The sequence below is a fragment of the Euprymna scolopes genome, chromosome 42 (genome assembly GCF_053919585.1).
Source record: "Euprymna scolopes isolate OS-2025 chromosome 42, ASM5391958v1, whole genome shotgun sequence".
NCBI lineage: Eukaryota > Metazoa > Mollusca > Cephalopoda > Sepiida > Sepiolidae > Euprymna > Euprymna scolopes.
In genome coordinates, this window is record NC_136523.1 from 15,967,679 (window position 1) to 15,981,440 (window position 13,762).

Here is a 13,762-nt window from a genome sequence, read left to right on the forward strand (position 1 = left end):
TTTGATCCCCTTTCCTCCCACTCTGATTTTCTCCCCTTTCGTCCTACCCTTATTTGCTCCCCCTTTCCTCCTATTCTTATTTGCTCCCCCTTCCCTCCTATTCTTATTTGCTCCCCCTTTCCTCCTATTCTTGTTTGCTTCCCCTTTTTCTCCCACTCTTGTTTGCTTCCCCTTTTTCTCCCACTCTTGTTTGCTTCCCCTTTTTCTCCCACTCTTATTTGCTTCCCCTTTTTCTCCCACTCTTGTTTGCTTCCCCTTTTTCTCCCACTCTTGTTTGCTTCCCCTTTTTCTCCCACTCTTGTTTGCTTCCCCTTTTTCTCCCACTCTTGTTTGCTTCCCCTTTTTCTCCCACTCTTGTTTGCTTCCCCTTTTTCTCCCACTCTTGTTTGCTTCCCCTTTTTCTCCCACTCTTGTTTGCTTCCCCTTTTTCTCCCACTCTTGTTTGCTTCCCCTTTTTCTCCCACTCTTGTTTGCTTCCCCTTTTTCTCCCACTCTTGTTTGCTTCCCCTTTTTCTCCCACTCTTGTTTGCTTCCCCTTTTTCTCCCACTCTTGTTTGCTTCCCCTTTTTCTCCCACTCTTGTTTGCTTCCCCTTTTTCTCCCACTCTTGTTTGCTTCCCCTTTTTCTCCCACTCTTGTTTGCTTCCCCTTTTTCTCCCACTCTTGTTTGCTTCCCCTTTTTCTCCCACTCTTGTTTGCTTCCCCTTTTTCTCCCACTCTTGTTTGCTTCCCCTTTTTCTCCCACTCTTGTTTGCTTCCCCTTTTTCTCCCACTCTTGTTTGCTTCCCCTTTTTCTCCCACTCTTGTTTGCTTCCCCTTTTTCTCCCACTCTTGTTTGCTTCCCCTTTTTCTCCCACTCTTGTTTGCTTCCCCTTTTTCTCCCACTCTTGTTTGCTTCCCCTTTTTCTCCCACTCTTGTTTGCTTCCCCTTTTTCTCCCACTCTTGTTTGCTTCCCCTTTTTCTCCCACTCTTGTTTGCTTCCCCTTTTTCTCCCACTCTTGTTTGCTTCCCCATTTTCTCCCACTCTTGTTTGCTTCCCCTTTTTCTCCCACTCTTATTTGCTTCCCCTTTTTCTCCCACTCTTATTTGCTTCCCCTTTTTGTCTCACTCTTATTTGCTTCCCCTTTTTGTCTCACTCTTATTTGCTTCCCCTTTTTGTCTCACTCTTATTTGCTTCCCCTTTTTGTCTCACTCTTATTTGCTTCCCCTTTTTGTCTCACTCTTATTTGCTTCCCCTTTTTGTCTCACTCTTATTTGCTTCCCCTTTTTGTCTCACTCTTATTTGCTTCCCCTTTTTGTCTCACTCTTATTTGCTTCCCCTTTTTGTCTCACTCTTATTTGCTTCCCCTTTTTGTCTCACTCTTATTTGCTTCCCCTTTTTGTCTCACTCTTATTTGCTTCCCCTTTTTGTCTCACTCTTATTTGCTTCCCCTTTTTGTCTCACTCTTATTTGCTTCCCCTTTTTGTCTCACTCTTATTTGCTTCCACTTTTTGTCTCACTCTTATTTGCTTCCACTTTTTGTCTCACTCTTATTTGCTTCCCCTTTTTGTCTCACTCTTATTTGCTCCCCTTTTTGTCTCACTCTTATTTGCTTCCCCTTTTTGTCTCACTCTTATTTGCTTCCCCTTTTTGTCTCACTCTTATTTGCTTCCCTTTTTTGTCCCACTCTTATTTGCTTCCCCTTTTTGTCCCACTCTTATTTGCTTCCCCTTTTTGTCCCACTCTTATTTGCTTCCCCTTTTTCTCTCACTCTTATTTGCTTCCCCTTTTTGTCTCACTCTTATTTGCTTCCCCTTTTTGTCTCACTCTTATTTGCTTCCCCTTTTTGTCCCACTCTTGTTTGCTTCCCCTTTTTGTCTCACTCTTATTTGCTTCCCCTTTTTCTCTCACTCTTATTTGCTTCCCCTTTTTGTCTCACTCTTATTTGCTTCCCCTTTTTGTCTCACTCTTGTTTGCTTCCCCTTTTTCTCCCACTCTTGTTTGCTTCCCCTTTTTCTCCCACTCTTGTTTGCTTCCCCTTTTTCTCCCACTCTTGTTTGCTTCCCCTTTTTCTCCCACTCTTGTTTGCTTCCCCTTTTTCTCCCACTCTTGTTTGCTTCCCCTTTTCTCCCACTCTTGTTTGCTTCCCCTTTTTCTCCCACTCTTGTTTGCTTCCCCTTTTTCTCCCACTCTTGTTTGCTTCCCCTTTTTCTCCCACTCTTGTTTGCTTCCCCTTTTTCTCCCACTCTTGTTTGCTTCCCCTTTTTCTCCCACTCTTGTTTGCTTCCCCTTTTTCTCCCACTCTTGTTTGCTTCCCCTTTTTCTCCCACTCTTGTTTGCTTCCCCTTTTTCTCCCACTCTTGTTTGCTTCCCCTTTTTCTCCCACTCTTGTTTGCTTCCCCTTTTTCTCCCACTCTTGTTTGCTTCCCCTTTTTCTCCCACTCTTGTTTGCTTCCCCATTTTCTCCCACTCTTGTTTGCTTCCCCTTTTTCTCCCACTCTTATTTGCTTCCCCTTTTTCTCCCACTCTTATTTGCTTCCCCTTTTTGTCTCACTCTTATTTGCTTCCCCTTTTTCTCCCACTCTTGTTTGCTTCCCCATTTTCTCCCACTCTTGTTTGCTTCCCCTTTTTCTCCCACTCTTATTTGCTTCCCCTTTTTCTCCCACTCTTATTTGCTTCCCCTTTTTGTCTCACTCTTATTTGCTTCCCCTTTTTGTCTCACTCTTATTTGCTTCCCCTTTTTGTCTCACTCTTATTTGCTTCCCCTTTTTGTCTCACTCTTATTTGCTTCCCCTTTTTGTCTCACTCTTATTTGCTTCCCCTTTTTGTCTCACTCTTATTTGCTTCCCCTTTTTGTCTCACTCTTATTTGCTTCCCCTTTTTGTCTCACTCTTATTTGCTTCCCCTTTTTGTCTCACTCTTATTTGCTTCCCCTTTTTGTCTCACTCTTATTTGCTTCCCCTTTTTGTCTCACTCTTATTTGCTTCCCCTTTTTGTCTCACTCTTATTTGCTTCCCCTTTTTGTCTCACTCTTATTTGCTTCCCCTTTTTGTCTCACTCTTATTTGCTTCCCCTTTTTGTCTCACTCTTATTTGCTTCCCCTTTTTGTCTCACTCTTATTTGCTTCCACTTTTTGTCTCACTCTTATTTGCTTCCACTTTTTGTCTCACTCTTATTTGCTTCCACTTTTTGTCTCACTCTTATTTGCTTCCCCTTTTTGTCTCACTCTTATTTGCTCCCCTTTTTGTCTCACTCTTATTTGCTTCCCCTTTTTGTCTCACTCTTATTTGCTTCCCCTTTTTGTCTCACTCTTATTTGCTTCCCTTTTTTGTCCCACTCTTATTTGCTTCCCCTTTTTGTCCCACTCTTATTTGCTTCCCCTTTTTCTCTCACTCTTATTTGCTTCCCCTTTTTGTCTCACTCTTATTTGCTTCCCCTTTTTGTCCCACTCTTGTTTGCTTCCCCTTTTTGTCTCACTCTTATTTGCTTCCCCTTTTTCTCTCACTCTTATTTGCTTCCCCTTTTTGTCTCACTCTTATTTGCTTCCCCTTTTTGTCTCACTCTTATTTGCTTCCCCTTTTTGTCCCACTCTTATTTGCTTCCCCTTTTTGTCTCACTCTTATTTGCTTCCCCTTTTTCTCCCACTCTTATTTGCTTCCCCTTTTTGTCCCACCCTTATTTGCTTCCCCTTTTTGTCTCACTCTTATTTGCTTCCCCTTTTTGTCTCACTCTTATTTGCTTCCCCTTTTTGTCTCACTCTTATTTGCTTCCCCTTTTTCTCTCACTCTTATTTGCTTCCCCTTTTTCTCTCACTCTTATTTGCTTCCCCTTTTTCTCTCACTCTTATTTGCTTCCCCTTTTTCTCTTATTCTTATTGTCTCCCCCTTTTTCTCCCACTCTTATTTGCTCCCCTTTTTCTCCCACTCTTATTTGCTTCCCCTTTTTCTCTCACTCTTATTTGCTTCCCCATTTTCTCCCACTCTTATTTGCTCCCCCTTTTTCTCCTATTCTTATTTGCTCCCCCTTTTTCTCCCACTCTTATTTGCTTCCCCTTTTTCTCTCACTCTTATTTGCTCCCCTTTTTCTCCCACTCTTATTTGCTTTTCCTTCCCTACCTTCTATTCCCTCTCTCCCCCAATCCTTCCCCCTCTCTTTTTTCCCTCTATTCTCCCCTTTCGTCTATTTTTTCTCCCCCCCTTTCCCATTTTCATCATTTATCTCCCTCTCCCCATGCCGCCGCCTTTCTCATCTTCCTCTTTTCCTCCCTCTTTCTTCTTCTATCTCCTCTTTTTCTCTTTTACGCCGTCCCCTTCACCCTCTTCCCACCAAGATGCCCGTACCAAATGCGTAGAGATTCTCTCTGACTTCTGACGTTGAAACTATCTTCTATGACGTAAATAGATCAGGCCATGGGTGCCGGAGAGGGGTGGGTGCCGGAGAGGGGTGGGTGCCGGAGAGGGGTGGGTGCGAAGAATTTAATTTAATATCTGATTTGTTTTTTCTTCGCTTTCTTATCCATAAAATCTCATTATTTATTGAATTTTCTTATCAGAAAAAATAAATCCATCATGGCTGACAATATTGTGATGACTCGGGGAATCCATAGCTGAACAGTCAAAATAAATAATGGCGTTTTGAACAATTATTATTATTTTTTTTTTTTTTTAACTCATCTGTATCGTTATTTTCATAGCAAGTGCTCGTCTGAGCTCCAATCTATGCCCCCCCCCATCGCCAAACTTTCACGAAAAACACTCGTCTAATTGAAACCACTATCAATAATTTCCCCCCCCCCACTATTTATCTGTGCCTAAACCTAAGCGTAGATTCCATGAACAAAGCTTCTTAAAACTGCGCACCTGTGGAACTCTCTTCCGTTTTCCTGCTTTCTAGCTGACTACAATATGGTCGTCTTCAAGTCCAACGTAAACAAATTCTTGATGAGTTGTTCCTCTTAAGTAATCCAATTTACCAAATTTCCACTACTAACGATTACTACGATATTGTCCCATTGACTATCGTACACTCATTAACCCTGATCCTCGAGTGGCCTCTGGGCCTTACTAAATGATGACTCCTTTGTAAAAAAAAAATAATAGATAAATAAGAGGCAAGGCCAGAAAGCCACTCGAGGATAAGAGTTAATGAGTTTTAAGTGAGAACGCCGTGATGATTGGTAATAGTGGTGGCAGACATGTTTGTCTTTTTCTTTAATTTTTTTTTCCTTTGATCCGGGAAAATTACTTTGATATATAGAGTACATAAAAATTCAAACTATCCTCCTTCTTGGAAGACTCAAAAATGGTTGGGCCGATTTCTATGAAATTTTACTCGAAGGTACTTTATGTGCCTGGCAGTGTTCTTAGATAGATTTTGTATCGAAATGTCTTTGGGTCATATAATCCAACAGTCAGCCCTGCACATGCAACTTGAAATGCCATCTAATTATATTCAAACTATCCTTCTTTCTCATAACATTTTTCAGTACTAGGACTTATACTAGAGTTTTCGGGTCATATAATCCAAGAGTCAGCCTCATGTATGCAAATTGAATTGCTACTCAATTATATTCAAACTATGCTCTTTTCTTATAACATTTCTCAGTACTAGGACTTATACTCGATTCTTTGGGTCATATAATCAAAGAGTCAGTCTTGCGCATGCAACTTTAAGTTCCTTCCAATTATATTTAAACTATCCCCCTTTCTGATTTGTCACAGTACTAGGACTTATACTCGAATCATTGGGTCATGTAATCAAACAGTTGACTCCGGACATCCAAATTGAAGTAGCGGCCAATCACATTCAAGCTCTCTTTCTACGTATTAGTGTTTAATTAATTGGAATCCAGAATCAGAAAAATTTGTGCCTATTTTCCGATGCCAAAAACGATTCCTTTAATTTGCTTTGTATTTTATTTCGTTTAAAGTGAAATCTTTTACTGCTAATAGTAATGAGGAAATAATGAATATCTATTTATGTTAAACTACCATTAAAATAAATCTACGGACGCCCACCCCACCCGACAAATGTATTTTCACGTTTGAGTAAATATATTCATATTTAGCATGAGTTTTTATGGCAATAGTGAAAAATAACAACTATATAAAATAAATACGGACTTCTGATTTTATGCTCCAACAACAACATGGCAAAAAAAACAAAACAAAAAAAAAACAGAAAGACATACTGATGATGAAGTGTATCTTCGAAATATATTTATAAATTTCAATGTAAATTTCAAGCAAAATAAATATCTTTATTTTGTAATAATGCGTTGTTTTGGCTTCAAACATATCTAATATAGTATTTATTTAATTCAAATTAAACCAGCGCTTCTATCCAAGAACACAAACCCTAACGTGAACAACTTCATAGTTAAAATATTTAGACATTTACAGAATCGGAATCCAGTAATTGTATCAAAATCGGGAAAAATTTTGGAATTGTCCCATCACAAATATATATATATATATATATATATATATATATATATATATATACTAGCATGGGTGCCCGGCGTTGCCCGGGTGTTTAGAGGTGTATGCTGAGCAAAAAAAAAAGGGGGTAATTTTTTAAACTTTGACCCCTATTATGACCCCTGAAAATTTATTGTTTTGGCCTCAAATCAAGTTATTACGTTAGATCCATGTCCACGGAACCTATATCTAAAATTTCAAGGGTGTAGACCCAAAATTGTCGGAGGAGTTTGGTAGAGTTCTTAAAGGTCAAATCGTTGAAATTTGACCCCTTAACAGCCAAATTTCTGGCTGACACCCGTCACATCGATTTTCCCAAATCTCAGTACCCGGTATTTCAAATTTCGAGTCTATAGACTAAAAATTGACAGAGTTATTGCGTAGGGAAATGTACACAGACAGACAGACACACAGACAGACAGACACGTTCACTTTTATATATATATATATATATATATATATATATATATATATACACACACACTAGCAAGCCACCTTGCATTGCCTGATCATTTCGTATCTGTTATTAAAGAGCCAATTCTCTTGCACTCAATATATGTTTTTGATTACCCGACGTTGCTCGGTCGTAAAATCTGCATTAACATGATATTTTAATTTAGGCAGATTTTGTAATTATTATAGAGCCAATGCTGCATTCATTATTATATTGTACCCAATATAGAGTAGTAATTTCAAAAGTAAAAAGTAATCGTGAAAAAATATCTTTATAGAGATTTATAAAGAATCGGAATCCATAATTTAGTACGGAATCGGGGGAAAAATATTGGAATCGTTCCATCACTACTATACATACTAGGACTTATACTTGAGTCTTTGGGTTATACAGATAGACATTTACATGCCATTCTTTTACTGTTAAGGCAAAATAGGCACCCAAAGAACTTCAGTAGTTCCTATTTACAATGTCTCCCCACGGGACAGAGTTAGACACCAGGGTCGTTTTTTAACGTGAAGAAAAGGAACAAAAATAAAAATTGTCTCAGTCGTGAAGGATTTCTCCTCCACTGACAGAGAACAAGAAATTGAAATGCAGCATCTGAAGAACAGATACTACACTTTGATCGTCCCGAAGTTACTGAGATTACCAAGTCGTGACGCCCGTAGCTCTGTTCTTCAGCTGCTGCACTTGTTCTCTCTCAGTGAAGGAGAAATCCTTCACGACTGAGACAATTTTTAGTTTTGTGCCTTTTCTCCACGTTAAAAAACAACCCTGCTGTCTAACTCTGTCCCGTGAAGAGGCATTGTAAATAGCTACTCTACTGATTTTTTTTATCCATTTTTTTTTTTGGGGGGGGGAGAAGTTAGAAAATATATTAATTATTTATATTTTACGAAATTTTTAAAAAATTATTTATTCTTTACATTTGATAGTTTTTAGTTTTGTAATTTAAATTTTTTTTTTTTTTAAATGCTTGAGTTTTTCAAGATTTGTGAAAAAAATGTGGAAGATTCTCACTATTATGGATAAACAGACAATGTTTATATTAAATAAATAAAAAAACATTTTTTTTAATCTATGCCGTTTTTGAATAGTGCATATATTTAGAAATCGAACGTGAATAATTTTTGCTATGATAGACTGATGATACAGTCATCTGTTCGCACTTCACTGATAAAAATCGTAGCATTACTCGTTTCTTTTGTCAGAACCAAAGTATACTTTCGAAACCAAGTAACTGAAACAATTATGATTTAATGTATTTATTTGCTTCCCCACCAAAGCAAATTAGGCACAAGGCCGTTTTTAATGTGGGGTAAAAACCAGCTCCCCTAAAAGAAGGCAAAAAGGAGGCACTCTAGTTACGAAAAATAATAATCGTTCCAGTATAGAGGGTTTCCCCTCCATTGACTGGGACAAATTACCTTAAGTGCAGCATCTGCAGAACAGATACTACACTTTGATCCCGGTGTGAAGGCCAAGAACAACATAAAAAAGGAAAGCCTCTTTTCTATTTATTTAATGTATTTATTTGCTTCCCCCCCAAAGCAAATTAGGCACAAGGCCGTTTTTAATGTGGGGTAAAAACCAGCTCCCCTAAAAGTAGACAAAAAGGGGGCACTCTGGTTACCAAAAATAATAATGGTCCCAGTATAGAGGGTTTCCCCTCCATTGACTGGTACAAATTATCTTAAGTGCAGCATCTGCAGAACAGATGGTATTTATTTGCTCCCCCACTGAGTAAATTAGGCACAAGGCCGATTTTTAATGTGAGGAGTGAAGGGAGGGGGAAGGGAAAAAGGGGACCAGCTCCCGAGAGGTGGGAAATGGGAGCTGGTTAAAGGTCAGGCATGTGGGATTGCCCCCACATCTGGTCTTTGCTAGTCATAGCTAGTCATAGCTTGCAGCATCTGCCGGAACAGATACTACACTTTGATCCCGGCCCGAAGGCCAAGAACAACAGAAAAAAGGCAAGCGTCTTTTCTATTTAAGTTGATTGAATTTCTTTGTGCACGGTATGTTTTACAATCAGTAAATATGAAATAAAAATGCGACTTTTAGTTTTTGATACAAAAATTTTGAATTGAAAATAAGTTTTCGAAAGTTAATTTAAGGATTTAGTTAAGATTTAAAAAAAAATAAAAATAAAAAGTTTAGTTTTAGGTATTAAAAATCGACATTTCCTAGAATAAAGAGAAATATAATAAAAATAATTTAAATATTACACTTTTCGGACTACAAATTATGATATTAAAAATCTATATATATAAAAGCGAAAATGTGTGTGTGTGTGTGTGTATTTTTCTGTATGTCTGCCAAAAGCTTTTTTGCCGGGCTTCTCGGTCGGTTCACTCCTTCTTAAAACTTTTTATATGCTGTCTAGATGATAATATGTACGACTTAACAATGGGGGTCGTGCGTGTATTTAATTTGCCCAACGTTTAAACATTATTTTTTTTCAGATTTTTAGATCACCACGTATTTCTTTCGCTATTCGCTATAAAAAAGCGAAACTGGATTCGAATGACCGGGTGGTCTCCAGAAAGCGATGTAAACATTTGGTCAATGTTGGCTTTTCACCGTCATATCAGACAATTGCTTTAATTTGGACAACACTCCTCTAATAAACGGGGGAGCTGCTTTTCCTCCCATTCACCCCATTAAAAACTGTCCCGCAGAAAATGTTAACTGCTGAATAGCCATTGCTTACATCGTCATAAATCTTAACTCCGCGACTTCTATTTGACCTCATTAAGCAAGCACCTGTCAATTCTACTTAAATAAATTCGAAGGTTTTCACTTACTCTTTCTTGCTGACCGAGCGGTTAACGTTTCACATTTTTTTCCAACTTTGCCGCAGGGCTTCGGGTTCGATCCTAACTACCTACCAAAACTTTTTTTTTTTTTTTAAATTTAAGAGCACACACACCTCCAAACACCCGTGCAATGCCGGGTACCCAGCTAGTCTTTAATATAAATCTCACCCATCTGTTTAAATGTATGTATGTATGCCTAAAACTTTCGACAGAGTCGACAGATTTTCACAAGATCGGTATCGTTTTGAAGCTCGACCCTTCAGACGACAAATATCGAAAAATTGGTCAAAAACATTGATTCCTTCACCCTCAACTGGGCACTTTTCTACAAGGAGGGGTCGCTTCTTCACCGATATTTTCAAAAGTCATTGCCTCTTTCGATTGTCTAGCCTTAATTTAAACCTATGTCACTTCCGGTTTGGCGATGGGTGCAGTAGCTAACGCGTCAAGTTTTTTTTTTTCACTTTCTTTTCCTCCTTCGTGGTATGGGTTTGAGCCTGCTTGCCTACTAAAACTTTTTTGCTTTTGTTCAACCAACACCCTTTCACACCCCACTTTCATTGCCGCCTTCGCATCACGGGTTCAAGCCTGCCTGCCTATTACAACTTTTTTTTTTTTTTTTTTCTCAACACACACCTCCAAACACCCGGGCAACGCCGGGCACCCAGGTTAGTCTATAATATAAATCTCACCTGTCTGTTCAAATGTTTGTATGTCTGTCTAAAACTTTCGACAGAGGCGACGGATTTTCACAAAATATCATTTTGAAGCTCAACCCTTTGAACAACAAATATCGAAAAATTGGCTTCCCCCTCAACTGGGCAGTTTTCTACAAGGAGGGGTCGCTTTTTGCCGATATTTTCGAAAGTCACCCTCTCTTTTCGATTTACTAGCTTTAATTTAAACCTTTGCCACTTCCGGTTTGGTGATGGACGCAACGGAAAAGACCGCACGTCTTTTTTTTTTCTTTTTTTTTTTTTTTTTCACATTCTTTTCCTCCTTCGCAGCATGGGTTCGAGCCTGCCTGCCTACTACCACTTTTTTTTTTTTTTTTTTTCTCAACACACACCTCCAAAAAACCCTGGCAACGCCGGGCGTGCAGGCTTGTTAATAATAAAGGAAATTCTGTCAGTTAACGGGTTCCATATCAAACCGGAAGTTAATTGTTTTAGATGTTGTTTCCTAACATATGAAATTTTTCTCTGTGTGTGTGTGTGTGTGTGTGTGTGTCTTTTTCATATTTCTAGCCAAAGGTAAGACTTTTACTGTTTATATTTCACTTGGATAATAATTGAACAAAAACTTTTAAAAGATGTATATTTGTAGTTAGTTTATATATATATATATATATATATATATATATTAATGTTTTTTTAAAGACCTGTTTTTCGTATACATATGACGCCATTGTTATATTCGCATTGTTTTTATGTTTTGATTATTTTGTGATGCTCAAATCAAATTTCGTCCGTTTTTGGAAAATAAAGAATGTTTATATGCGATTTAAACCCTGGTCCTTCCTCTTCAATGACGAGTAAAAATTACGATGAAATAATTTGCATCTTTCTATATATAAAGTAAAAGAAAAAGCGATAGAAAGAATAATAGGGAGAAAGACACGAAAAAGGAAAGAGAGAAAGGAAAAGGAAATTTTTTGTGTTTTTTTTTTAAGATGTTGGTTTACATGACATTTAAACTTTTTTTTCTCACATCTCAATTTCCTCCCTGCAGAAGCAAAAGAATCTACAAATACAAAAGCCATAACCTTTCAAACTCCAAATTTATTCACAAGTAAACAGCAATGAAAGTTTATTGGTTCTGGTATTGTCCTTTTGCAAAACGGTGGCAGGTTTTGCTTCCATATGCATGGAGCCTTTAGTTTGGATTCCTATTGTTGGAATGTTAGTTCGTTGTTCCTTTGGAAGGATCTATGAATGTTGATGGTAAACTCGGTGGGAATGTTGGCGCCTATAATCAGGCATATGTGAGCCCCACTGGACTTGAGATGAAATGAGATAAGATCCAATATTTGGAAAATAAACATGCAGAACAGTTTTTGAATGTCATCCTTAATTTGGATAGATTCAGCAATATAAGTTGTCTCTGCTTATAGAGAGGTGTCCTTCGTTCACCAACTGTTGGGTGTTCATGAAGGAATTGTCTTCGCTCCCTCCAGTGAGAGCCGCTGTGGCTTGAGTCTATCTTGATGCCGAGTTTCTGCTAGACTGAAAAAAGAAAGCATGATACAAAAAGCGCGCCAAGTCAAATCACATGACACATTAAAATTTAAACCAATGACAGCCGACCACTAATGCGTGGGCGGACAAACAAGAAAAGATGGCTGTCGTATATGGAATTTCTCACAACTTCTGCATATCAGTGCAGCCATGGAAGCTGGGAGCAGGAAGAGAATTCCAAAGTCTAGCTGTTCGGGGGAAGAAACTATTAGAATAGAAAGCTTTCTGGCATTTAGGAACCTAAACACTAAAGGGGTGAGATTTTATTGCTAAGCGGATTTGTCGGTGATATTTTACTTGTAGTTTTCAGTTATGGGTGTCATACTATCTACTATATAGGTAAATGTGTCAGAGCAGGCATCCTACCCCACTGGATGTAGATGCGATAAAGCTTGACGTAAGCGAATGTGTTGCTGCTGGCTGGTTGAGTGAATTCTATTTCATCCATTCGTTAACCATTTCTTTCATCTGGAAGAACTTGAATGTCATATTTCAGTTTATCTCCAAAGATCTGGCTAAGCTTTTGAAAGCTGTAACCGAATCTTTTTTTTTCCTATTGTTATCTATATATATTGATAGGTTAGGGCAACATTAACAACGCAAACACACACACACACACACACACACACACACACACACACATATATATAAAGAGCAAGGGGTTGCCATGAATGTGTCACTATTTCATACATATTTTGTGCGGTTGACATTTCTAAGTTCATTATGGATGATTCCAAAGAATGGAACGGGTAATTGTTGTTGATTTTTATTATTATTTCAGCTTAACCTTAGTTTCTAAGATAAGCTTAAATATTTAAAAATTTTATTTCTTAAAAAAAAATAAGGTTACGTTCTGCTTCATGTGTATTATAGAACTGGAAATACTTGAGAAAGGTGTTGTGTCATCGAAATTTTATGATATTCCAGAGTCTCACTTCTAATTTAGGTAATTCTTGAATTCTTTTCTTAATATTTTCAAGGTAACAGATTAATGTTTTTTTTTTTTAAATAACATAAAGAATTACATTTAAGTCGCTTTCTTTCCTTTTTGTCTTTTCCTTTTATTCCTCTCTTTTCCTCTTCTTTCTCTTTCCCTTTTTCTTTCTCTCCTTTGTCTTTCTCTCCTTTGTCTTTCTTTCTTTATTTCTATTTTCTTTCTCTCATACCCTCTTTCTTTCTCTCATACCCTCTTTCTTTCACTCTTTCCCTCTTTCTTTCACTCTTTCCATTTTCTTTCACTCTTTCCTTTTTCCTCTTCTCCTTTTTTCCTCTCTTCTCCTTTTTTCCTCTCTTCTCCTTTTTTCCTCTCTTCTCCTTTTTTCCTCTCTTCTCCTTTTTTCCTCTCTTCTCCTTTTTTCCTCTCTTCTCCTTTTTTCCTCTCTTTTCCTTCTTTCTCTTTTCTTTCTCTTTCCGTTTTTTCTCTTTCCCTTTCTCTTTCTATCTGTCCCTTTTTCTAACTTTCCCTTATTTTTCTTTGTCTTTTCTTTCGCTTTCCTTTTTTATTCCTTCTCTTTTTCATTCTCTCTTTTCCTTTTTCATTCTCTCTTTTCCTTGTTCTATCTTTCCTTGTTCTATCTTTCCTTGTTCTCTCTTTCCTTGTTCTCTCTTTCCTTGTTCTTTTCTTTCCTTGTTCTTTTCTTTCCTTTTTCTTTCCTTTTTCTTTTCTTTTTCTTTTCTTTTTTCTTTTCTTTTTCTTTTCTTTTTTCTTTTCTTTTCTCTTTTCTTTTTTCTTTTCTTTTCTTTTTTCTTTTCTTTTCTTTTTTCTTTTCTTTTCTTTTTTCTTTTCTTTT

The 13,762-nt window shown here is 37.7% G+C and overlaps 1 protein-coding gene across 11 annotated transcripts in view; it reads left to right on the top strand.

Moving 5' to 3' along the window:
* Nucleotides 1-13,762, top strand: part of LOC145266937 (alpha-1,3-mannosyl-glycoprotein 2-beta-N-acetylglucosaminyltransferase-like) — a 471,814-nt gene that overhangs the window by 360,593 nt on the left and 97,459 nt on the right. Inside the window, exon 2 of one of the 11 annotated variants that reach the window (XM_080122747.1) lies at nucleotides 12,846-12,918. The exons of 9 other annotated variants lie outside the window; for them this stretch is intronic. Coding sequence is in view for 1 of the 2 variants with exons in the window: in XM_080122738.1 (XP_079978864.1) it covers nucleotides 12,696-12,721 (26 nt within the window). In the remaining variant the exon portion in view is untranslated. Of the gene's footprint in view, nucleotides 1-12,649; nucleotides 12,722-12,845; nucleotides 12,919-13,762 lie in introns of those variants that run through there. One more of the 11 variants, XM_080122738.1, reaches the window with a different exon arrangement.